We start from the raw sequence: 11,387 nt of genomic DNA, 5'->3' as shown, positions 1-11,387 counted from the left end.
CACCTTTAGCTGCTGGTCGGATGATGTCTGTATGTTTGTTGATGCATTTCAGTTAAAAAAATATTCAATTTCAATAATAAAATCACTATACATACATTAAAGAGACGACGCTGTTTATAATTATTTTTTTAAACCATGTGCTTTATAATATTAATAATAATAATAACAACTTTATTTATGTAGCACCTTTCAAAAACAAAGTTACAAAGTGCTTTACAATAAATACAAATAATAAAGCAAATAAGGTCCACAACTTAAGACATAAACACGATAACGTGATTTAAATAATTGCAACAAACACCATCAGATGTTTTATAATTTTGGCTCTTTCACAGCCTACTACGCAGACCCGGAAGCTGCATGTTTTCTGACGGAGGACAAACACGTGGTTTTGATAAAGAGATAAAAGGAGCCTCCGCCTCATTAACAGCCTCTCTTCTTTGTCGCGGTGATAGAGGTCTGTTGTGTTGCGGCGGAGCGGCAAACACCAACACGTGTGAAGCTGTACTTAAGGTATATGTTCACATTTTTGTACCAGATCACCTTCTTTACAGCCTTTATGTATTTATTTATGTCTGTGGACGTTAGTTGCGGTTATTTCCGCGCAGATTATAATGTTAGCTCGCCGCTTGTTAGCGCCAAACCGACCTCATGGTCTCTGCTAATGAGCCGAGTTGCTCGTTATTCGACAAATTGTAGCCTAAATTAAAAGCCTGCACCCACGTGAATTATTTTTTAGGATAAATACTTAACTAGGAGCAAAATGAACTGTTTTTAAACCATTAAATTTTATGTGAAGCGCTTTCATGCATGCATTTCTATGCATGAATTGTGCTGAAGAAATTAAAGTTTAGTACTAAATTAACTTAACGTTACGTGTGCAACTGACAAGCCTTAATCCTAATGTAAGTTTTAGGATTATTATAACTCTCTTGCCAGTTTTATGTACACCTAGCTAAAACTAATGCAACAGTCCTGCACTAAAGCCTGCTTTCATGCAAGTTATAATCAGTTTTTGTTGAAGTTTAGAGATTTTGATGCTTGAGGTGCTTTACTGACAGGTGTTTCTACTATTTTATCCAGCCCGTTTATATGAATGAGTGCAGGCTAAATAACGCTGGACTGTGTAATGTGGTACACTTAAGCACCACCACAAACTAAATCTCAAATGATCATACAGTTTAATTAACACTGTTTGCAAACTTAACATTAAAACCTTATAGTGTGCAGGATTGTTGTATTAGATTACATTAGTTTTGGCTGGGAGTAGCTATAAACTGGCAACTGAGTGTAATGCCAGGCGGCATTTACACCTGCTGCAGGGATAGTTTATTTTTCTCCAGTTTTCTGTTTATAATGAATCGACTTAAAGCTTCTGGATTATATGGTCAAACCTTAATGATGAGTTGCATGTGAGTCCGTGTTTCAGCTGAACCTCATGATTATTCTTTCACTGCACTGATGGGTTTGACAACTCTGATACTAGTGATGTATGTCGTATTGCAAGTGGAGACTAACTGGTCATATTTTTTATTTTTAGGATTTAAGAGTCTGGACTGGGAGTATCTTGATCAGGTGAGTGTCTTTTTGGTTGAACTGATACATGACGCTAAACTCCTAAAACGGTCAAGTTTGATACTCACTATCCTTTTTTTTTTTTTTTTTTTTTTTAAGCAGGTAATGGGAAAGCTGCATCGCCCCAATTTGGGATCTGGAAGTTTCAAAGGATTAAGTTGAATGTTTATACAGTTGTAGGGCAATTTGAAACTCATAACAAAGATTTGTTGCCTGGAAATATTTAATGTCTTTTTTTTAATCTACACAAATGTGTAAGGTCAAATCCCTGCATTAAAATCTTGTTGCATGGTATCAACTGTGAAATTCACTGGTGAATAAAGTGTTAAACTGTGTATTGTCCATTTACTTTACAACCTCCTAGATGATCTGCATGTAAAGTGGACAACATAATGTGCATAGTTCTCAGCAGTAGTTGGATATTAGTTACTAGTAAGTGTAAGAAATGGCACAGACTTAAAGTGACGTTAAACAAATCTTTAAGCAGGGAACAGTGTTTTAATGTGTAAATCTGGGTATCTGGTGCAGTCTTGGAGCTCCAAGCTGTTTGGAATATGTGGGGTTTTGTGTCAAATGTAAAAAAAAAAAAAAAAAAAAAAAACTTAGTCCAGTGCGAGAAAATGCAATTTTTATTGAAAAAAACAAAATTGCATGTTGAACAAAAACAGGGTAAATCAAAATTTATTGTACAGTTTAAAATAAATCAATGCGTAACACTTTAAAACTGACTCAAGTCTGAAGCGGAGACCTACATTGTGCAACAGAAATCAAAAATACTGGTAATTGTCAAAATCCCACAGGGGGCAATGATAAAACTTGCAGATCTAATAAAACTATATTACATATATGGATCAAACAAGGCAAAGGGGTATTAGGTTTTCTTTGTGCAATGTATACATACTATACATAGAAATTTCATTCTCTGCATAAAACTACATTAATGTTTAACTATTTTTGGATGTTTGTATATTGCTAAATATGGACTTAATGTTACCCGTTGAGAAATTAGTTTTTCTCAATGTAGTTGCTCCTTAAGTAGTTACAGTACTTGGTAGTTATTTTGTAGCTGTTAAGTATTTTCAGTTCTGATATAAAGATCAGGTAGTTTTATTTTTCTTGTGCCTGCACCACTGACTTCCTGTCAAACTTGTATTTCTTTCAACACATCTACAAAATACTTTGCGGTCGCCTCTAAACTGGTGCTTTTTTTTTTTTTTTTTTTTAAAGCACAGAAAATTCAGGCTCTAATTTTGCTGTAAGCAAATCTACAGACTCCAAATGTAGTTTTATAAATTTTTACTTTCAGAGTGCGCTCATTTATGCACAAAATTTATTAAATGCTCAGCTCCCAGTTTTTAAAGCCTTTTCTGTGCTGTGTGTGGACTCAACAGTAATGTTTTCCACTGTGTCGTTACCCATGGCCCGACTCTTTTTGGTTCCTGTTTGGTCCAAAGACGTACCCTCAAAGAGCCGAGCCATGAAGGCAAGGCCGTTCATCTTGATGTAGGACTTCCCAGCGAAGGTGTAGAGGACAGGATTGGCACAGCTGCTGATGAAGGCCAAAGCTGAGGTCACTGCACGACTGGACTGAGCGATATTGTCCAAACTGCGGATAAACAGAATATTTAAGACCACAACTAGAACATGTTAAATTTGGGTTTGTGAAAAATTTAATTCAAGTTCAGAAGCATTTTAGGGCTCTTAACTTAAACAAACTGATATGAAATACTTTTAAGTATATTCATGGGTGGATTACTGAATGGGTCAGGGGGCCCCCTGGGCTTCACCTGCAAAATGTCATAGAAAGAGACGCAATACAACTACAAATAGACACAAAACAGCCACAGAGACACAAAGCGACAGTAAATGACAGAGACAAACAAGACTACAAATAGACACAAGTCAATAACAATGAGACAAAACAAATGCAAAGCAGTTGGTGTGGAAATGAATAAGCTCTTCTCAAATATGACATCAGGCAAAACCCAAACATCAGAGCTACTGTTACTTTGGCTTAAGACTGTGTAGAAATTCTGAATTATTACCTAATTACTATTTCTGTAATGCATAAAACGACCACCCAGAAGTACCCAAAATTACCATATGTCAATGAAAATAAGTTAACTTTAGTTTGAGGGAGTGGGTGAAATATGTGGTTACTCACTTTATTCTTCTTTTTGAATTCTCTGGTAACCATTCAACTGCCACCTTGGACCGACCAAAACATACTCAGTGTTCATTCAAAAGATCAGCTCATTGATCTAAAAGCAGAAATTATTTAATGTGATAACTGATACTGTGAACATGCCCTCACACACCTGTAACATGTTGACAACATGGTATGGCAGCCAGAAAATGCCAAACATCACCACAATAGCCAGGATGAGTTTCTCGCTGCGGACCTTTCGGCGGAATTTGGTCTGCCTCAGGCGTCTCAGGATGAGGACGTAGCTGATTATGATGACTGTATAAGGAAGAATGAATCCCGCCACCGTCTCAAAGGCATACTGAAACCTCACCTGCACACAGGAGGATACAAGATGTGCTCACTATAATAATTACATAGCTTTCTGTAGACATGAATGGATCTGTCAAAACAAGGCAGTGCAAGATAAGAGTCAGTCAATATGTGATAATGATTCTGATGGAAGAGGTTTTTGTTTGTGGAAGTCAACCCCTTGTTGTAGATTCAAGGTTGGATTTAGGATACTACTGCTAGAAAACGCGAATCAGAATTGTTATGATACATTTTCACTTCTTTGTATGTATTTGGGTTTATTTGTTTTATTTATTTTACACCTCCGACCACCATGCTTTCTTATTTTGTGGTACTTGGTAAAGTCTTAAAACAATAGTCAGGTGCCTTTGTGAACATTGAAACAGGTTTTGCTTGCTCTAATCATTCCTCCTGTTCAAACTGGCCACGAAAAGATCCCTTCCTTAATGTGCTTTCAATGTAAGTGATGGGGGACAAAATGCACGATCCTGTTTTCAAGCAAAAATGTATATGAATCCAAATTAGACAAATCAAGTTACAGCCATTTTAGTGAGAAATGTCCTCATTTTGTTACTATCCCTCCGCTGCCCCTCAACATGGAAACACTGTCCAGGAACCAAAAACAGGGAATATTGTACTAAAAAGAGGTTTAACTCTGAAGCCTTATATCAGCATCAGATAAACTTTTGAATACATTTCAGATATCTTTTGTACTATCTTAAAACATGTGATTTGATGATGTCACCTTGGGCTTTAGGAAATTCAGAATAATAAAAGATAATGAAAATAATTGTTAGTTGCAGCCCTAGTCTACTTACATGTCGAGACAGGGTGTGATTGGGCACACACACCAATCTTGTTATATTATCATCTTCTTCCTCTGTCACATCTCGAAACACCAGTGAGGGGATAGACATCATCATCACCAGCAGCCACATGCATACGATCACCCTTATCACAACCTTCTTGCTGACCAGGGTGGACACTTTAAGCGGGAACACCACGGCCACCAGCCTGTGCACGCTCATCAGTGTGATCAGAAAGATGGAGGCGTACATGTTGGAGTTGCAGAGGTAGAACACGACTTTACACATGACGTTACCAAAGACCCATGTCTGCTTGGCCAGGTAGACAATGAAGAAGATGGTGAGGGCCATGAGAAAGCCATCGGCACACGCCAGGTTGAGGATGAGGAGGGTGGTGATCGAGCGTCGTCGGGTGCGTGCCAGGATGCTCCAGACGATGAAGAGGTTGCCAGGGACGCCCAGGAGGAAGACAAAGCTGAGGATGAGGGCACCCATGGTCGTGGAGACATGATTGCTCACAGCGCTCTCATCATCGTCTGTGTTATTGTCAATGTTTTGCTCAAAGGTGTTCATGTTAGAAGGAGTTTTGATCCTGAGGACGAGAAACAAAGGTAGAACCTAAATATGTCTGCCATTAAAGTAAAGGGGAGGGGGATATTTATATTGTAAAGGGCTGAGTGTAATGAAAATCTGTATGTATGTATGTTTGGATCTTTGATTGAATTTAGTATTTATTGTATTCAGGTACTGCAGATGGAAATGAGCTAGTAGCTAAATCTGGTACAATACATCTCTTATCTTTGAATGAGATTAATGTTTCTTGTACGTGGTCCCTGACGAATAAATGTAATTAACTATATTTCAGTTTTGGTTGAGTTCTACTATTTTCCCTAAATATCCAGAATCAGACAAACATGTGGATGCCTTTCTCATGACTTCTTAGTATCTGTATCTCAAAATGATGATACTGTGTCAACATTTGTCATTATTTTGACATAAGTAAGAATTGTGAGTAAAAAACACAAATATGGTAGATTTTTTTTTACAAGTAGAAGAAATGGGCTTCCATACTCTGCAGTGTATGAAACAAAATTTACTTCACTCTGTTAACAATCTGTGTACCACTGCTGATTATGAAGTGTTATTGGGGCAGAGAGAGATACAGAAATCTTTGCTGGTAGACATGACAGTTTATCACCTCCATTTTCTAGATACCGGATCTAATTTTTTAGTCTGTGGTAATGGATGCACACCTTCTTTCAACATTGATCAGATCAGATGCTGAAGCATGCTGCACACAACATATTATTAAAAGTGAGTCAGCAGATGTTTTTATGAACCTTTCAGGTTAGTTTGAGACTGAAACCTGACGTCAGACATGTGTGCCTCATCTCTTCTGAGAGTTTCCTGAATATATTTGCTCAGGATCTTTGCTCTGCTATCGTGGTCCTCAACAATTTGCTTCGAGAACTTTTTCGTCACATATCTCTGATTTGTCCGTACATCTGTGTGATGTGGACTGCCATTTCATCCCTCTTCTTTAAAGTTAATAGGAACAGGCAGTTAAAAAGTTAGTTCTTTCACATAACACTTTATTCAGATGATAGACAAGTTGAGGGCTTGATTGTTGGATTTCTGAGCACACCTACTTGTCAAAGACGAAGATGGTGATGGTCTGGAGAAAATGCTGCACCAGTAACTAAATATAAACATTACAAAATATTGCTCACCAATGGTACACAAGCTGTTTCCAGAACTAGAGGATGGCTGCCACCCTGACGCAGCCTCTAAAATATTCACATCAGACTCTGTAGCCAACAGTGTAGCTCAAACTGAGAGGCAGCATGCTAAAACACGCCAAACATTGGCAGTACTTCGTCAAAGAAGAGCAGTATTTCGACATATTCTTTGATTCACTTTGGGGTTTTTTTTATTGTCCTCATTTGCCTCTCTTCTTTGGACTAACATGAATTGCGGAGGTCACAGAAGGTTGACCTTTAAGGAATAACACAGTTCAAGATGTTGATCCCTAAATATGAGTGATATATGGAGGAGGTAATTGATTCAGAAACGATATGGTCTCTGCAAAACCACATTTCCCTTTGTGAGAACAAGAACAATTTCCTGATCCTAATTTCCTGATCCTAATTTCCTTGCTCTGGTCCCACTAAAGCAAACTGTTTCCCCCTGATGGCTTTATACGAGAGTGAACAAATAAACAAAGTGAATCAAAGCCAGACTTACTAGTAAATCACTAGTAAAAAAAATGCTAGAAGTTTAAGAAAAACATTGATGACGTCAGGTGGAAGTATTGTTTCTCAGAAATGATCAGCTCAGGTCATAACACAAAAATTAAATTACGATCTAATGTTGCAATGTATATAGCTACGACATAAATATGCTTATGTAATGGACAAAGTGCACTTAGGAGAAAAAATCTGGTGTGATTTATGTTTAAATGACAAACTAAGGAAAGGACTGTAAAAGTATATGCAAGAGAAACCGACAAATGGGAAAAAATACAAGGAACTTTTTCTGTAAAGTACAGCAAAGATAGGATTTTTTACCATTTCGAGCAATTATTCTGGTACAAAAACAACAAAACAAAAACTGAGAAACGTTTGAAAAAATCAGAAAATCACCAGAACACTGCAAATGACTTGTTCCTGCCAGAAACTCTGTTTGCCAGTAAAGCATTAGTGATGGATCAATTTGCAGTCCAAAGTTTTAATATAATGAGTCATAGGTTTGTAATAAATCTGCTAGGTGTAAATAATCAAGTCAAGAAAAGTAAATTATTATTTTAAGATGGACGAATCGGAAAGAAGCAAATGTGAGAGCAACTGAAGGAAAATCAAATCAATAAGAAGTCCAAAAATCAAAGTTTTACAGTGAATGTTAAAGAGTGACTGACCTTTCTAGGACTTGATGTCTCTCTGCGATGTGTGTCGGATTCTGTTATCACACTGCTGCTCTCCACTCTGTCTGGCTCTTGCAGCGTTTCCCTTGTGTGACGGTCTCTGTTAGGTCAGCCCATAATAAACTGAATCACAACCTGCCCCACAGGCAGCAACATGCTGTGACAAGAGAGGGAGGCAGAGAGGTGTGGCCTTCCTTAAAACTCTCTCTCTCTATGTTAAGTACTGTTATTCATCTCCATACATGACAATCCTGTTGAATGTATCTCAAGTATCTGTGCTATAACACTGTATGCATAAAGGTATTTTTATGAACAAACATGCATTCTTCCTTTAAACGTGTCCCAGTTTCACATATCAAAATGCATATGTATGTGTGTCTCCTGAGGCACTTTTCACTCTGTGATTCAGCTGTTGTGTAATCTGAAGGATCAGAGGAGTATAGGTGGTTCCAATTCTTACACAAGCTCCCTGTGTCAGGGATGCTGAGTAGACAAGCGCAAACACATAATACACACACACACACATAACAACTCACAGTCACCAGTTCATACAAGTCTCTGACACTGACAGGAATGCTGGTGTCTGTGAAGAAGTGGAGAAATGAGGAGAAACGCAAAGCTGAAGCTCAAGAACTGAGTGAATGAGCAGAGTTTTTTTTTTTACCTTTATCCATCCAGAGAAGGTCTGCTGAACATGCACGCCCTTGTGACGTCATGGCTCACATTCATGCAGTTTCACATTTCCTGTACACACTGGAGACGGATAGACAGCTTCATGATAGTTGTCTGTTAGCCGCCGAGCAGCTGAAATGGAGAAGTTGAAGCCAGAATCAACTACAGTAATGGTCTGAAATAACACTAAATACTTTATCACTTTAAAATTCTTGAAAGATGTGTTTAAATTGATGAAAGTAAAAGCTTAAAGGGGAGTTCCATAGATTTTACACATCCATGTCTGTTTACAGGTCTTGGGTACTGCTGCATATGTAAAAAAAAGTTGTATGAGCTTTTTTTTTTGTGGCTGCAGACTTTTGGCTCAGAGCACTTTAGGGCACTGCTCGTGTGACTTCTTTTCCTGACACAAACAAACAAACACCTCATACTTAATCTCTCTGAAATAATAACTTAAACATGTGCTTAATGAATTGAATGAATTAAAGTTTTTTTTTGTTCTCACTGCAGCCATTTTAAGAGTGAAAGGTGACTTTTAAATAACACAGGAAACTACTTGTTTGTTTTTATACTTACTGTAAGTAGCATATAGAGAAAATACTTTTTTTCTCTCCACACATCACGTAGTGCGACATTGTTGAAGGGCACCTGTAAATTAAGTCTCTTAGGAGATAAGGAAGCGTGTAGTTCCCTTTCCCAGCGCTGAATGTGACAGTCCAGGATAAAGTCTGTTTACTCATCATATATATAGTATGTTATAGAACATACCACCGCCACTGAACAAAAACCTGGTATCTCCATGACAGTTCAGCTTCTGCAGGAGTGATGAAACACTTTGGAAATAATAATCATACTAAATTGAAGGTCATTACACTTATCATTACATTAAAATAATCATTAGTTGCAGTCCTGTATAAAATAGTTTAAAAGTAGCTCCAATTTAACCAGCTGCAACAGTAAAATCCTGCTTTTACTTTAATGCATGAGAAATAATAATCTAATGCTATAATATATAATAGTATAACTGTCACAGGGGTCATTTTCCTGCCTTGAGTACTTTTACTTTTATTACTTTATGTACATTTTCTTGATTATACTGACATACTTTTACTTAAGTAACATTTTTATTGCAGGACCTTTACTTGTAACAGAGTATTTTTACAGTGTGGTATTAGTACTTTTACTTAAGTAAAGGATCTGAACTACCTCCACCACTGATATCCAGTTTGGAAACACAATATTTTCAAACATTTTATAATCTTTCCAAGCATCTTATGTTTTGAAATACATCTGAATAGTGTCAGTTTATATTTGTATATTCATCTCAGTACTTATTTATTTTAGTATTCTTAAAACAATGCCACAAGTTGCATTACTCTTTATAGTGAATGTAGTTTTTTTTTTAACTTATCTGTTATAATTTAATGTGTTCAAAGAAAAAACAACAATGGAGCAACAGTTTTTAAAACAGTACTTTTCTGTATCAGCTTTGCTGAATATACAGTCTCTGAATATATTGTAATTATATGTAATAATATGTAGATAAATTGTTTGATAGCACATATTATAATAACACCACAGAATGTACTTCAGTTAAAGCCATTGATTCAGTCAATAAATAATTTGAATCAGTCTCCCTCTGACTCATCAGTGTGTCAGGAATCAAGTTGTGAAACATTTTTCAATGATAAACTGTGTCCTTCAGCTCTGAAAGTACAGCTGACTTTTGAGGAAAGCTACAGTAAAACTCTTCTGATAATTCACCACATGATGGCGTCACGTCTGCATGAATCATTTCTTCTGTCCCTCCCCTTCTTCCAATAAACTTGACACTCAGCAGTTCCTCCTGTGTGTTGCACTCATCCATCACATTGCACCAGTCCTTTAAACAATTTATCAGCCATTCAGCAGTTTCACAACCCCCCAGAACTGACCATTTCTAGAGAGGCTCTGTGTCTGAACTACTGAAAATGTGCACACATTCAGTACCTGCATGTAAGAACTTTATTTTTTCAAATGATTGATTTGACATCTTGCTGCTGATCACGTATAAAAACTACAAAATTAAAATAGTTACTGTCGCTAAAGTCAAAGGCAGCTAAATCTGAAATAACTTACACTGATGTTGCACATGTTGTGTGTGTGTATATATATACATACAGTGGCAAGGAAAAGTATTTGGAATTTCATGGTTTTTTTAATAAATTTGTCATAAAATGGGTAATGACAAACATAATATGTCTAAAAATAATTACACAAATAAATTCTGCTCTTTCATGTCTTTGTTGAACACAGTCATTCAACATTCAAAATGGCAGCGGAAAAAGTAAGTGAACCCTTGAGTTAATGACCTCAAAAAAGCTAATTGAAGTCAGGTTTTAGCACACCTGGAGTCTTGTTAAGATAATATGTTTGAAGGTGTGGACTACAGCTACTTTGAATGATTTAAAAAAAAAACCTCAAACTTTTGGAGTTTGCTCTGCACAAGAAGAACACGCTTATGTGAGCCATGCCTCGCCAAAAAGAGCTTTCAGAGGAGCTACGATCAGGAATTGTTGCTTTACATAAAGCTGGAAAGGGTTACAAAGTTATTTCAAAGACTTTAGAAATTCACCAGTCTACAGTTAGGCAAACAATTTACAAATGGAGATGCTTTGAGACTGTTGCTACTCTACCAAGAAGTGCGCCCAGTCAAAATGACACCAACGAAGATTCATCAGTGAGGTAAAGAAACAACCCCGAATGACAGCCAAAGATTTGAAGGCATCATTGGAACTTGCTAACATCTCTGTTCATGAGTCTACAATACGTAAAACACTGAACAAGCAGGCTATCCGCGGCAGGACACCACGAAAGACGCCACTGCTTACTAAAAAGAACACTGCTGCACGCCTGAAGTTTGCAAAAGAGCGCATTG

At 37.1% G+C, this 11,387-nt stretch overlaps 1 protein-coding gene and 1 long non-coding RNA gene across 2 annotated transcripts; one reads left to right on the top strand and one right to left on the bottom strand.

The window, feature by feature from the left end:
- Positions 1 to 265: 265 nt before the first annotated feature.
- Positions 266 to 1,910, top strand: LOC122887503. Its single transcript, XR_006380556.1, has 3 exons — positions 266 to 513; positions 1,541 to 1,575; positions 1,675 to 1,910. It is a non-coding gene; the product is annotated as an uncharacterized LOC122887503 (long non-coding RNA).
- A 276-nt stretch (positions 1,911 to 2,186) lies between these two features.
- On the bottom strand, positions 2,187 to 7,930 carry ltb4r2b (leukotriene B4 receptor 2b). The gene is made up of 5 exons (XM_044220775.1): positions 7,793 to 7,930; positions 4,891 to 5,470; positions 3,894 to 4,094; positions 3,740 to 3,783; positions 2,187 to 3,181 (listed from the first exon to the last, which is right to left on the bottom strand). Exons 2-5 carry the CDS (start codon positions 5,449 to 5,451, stop codon positions 2,917 to 2,919), a joined length of 1,071 nt encoding a protein of 356 aa, XP_044076710.1. The 5' UTR covers positions 5,452 to 5,470; positions 7,793 to 7,930; the 3' UTR covers positions 2,187 to 2,916.
- Between the last annotated feature and the right edge of the window lie 3,457 nt (positions 7,931 to 11,387).

The sequence above is a fragment of the Siniperca chuatsi genome, linkage group LG13, assembly GCF_020085105.1.
Source record: "Siniperca chuatsi isolate FFG_IHB_CAS linkage group LG13, ASM2008510v1, whole genome shotgun sequence".
Taxonomy (NCBI): domain Eukaryota; kingdom Metazoa; phylum Chordata; class Actinopteri; order Centrarchiformes; family Sinipercidae; genus Siniperca; species Siniperca chuatsi.
This window is presented reverse-complemented; position numbering and strand designations above follow the sequence as displayed.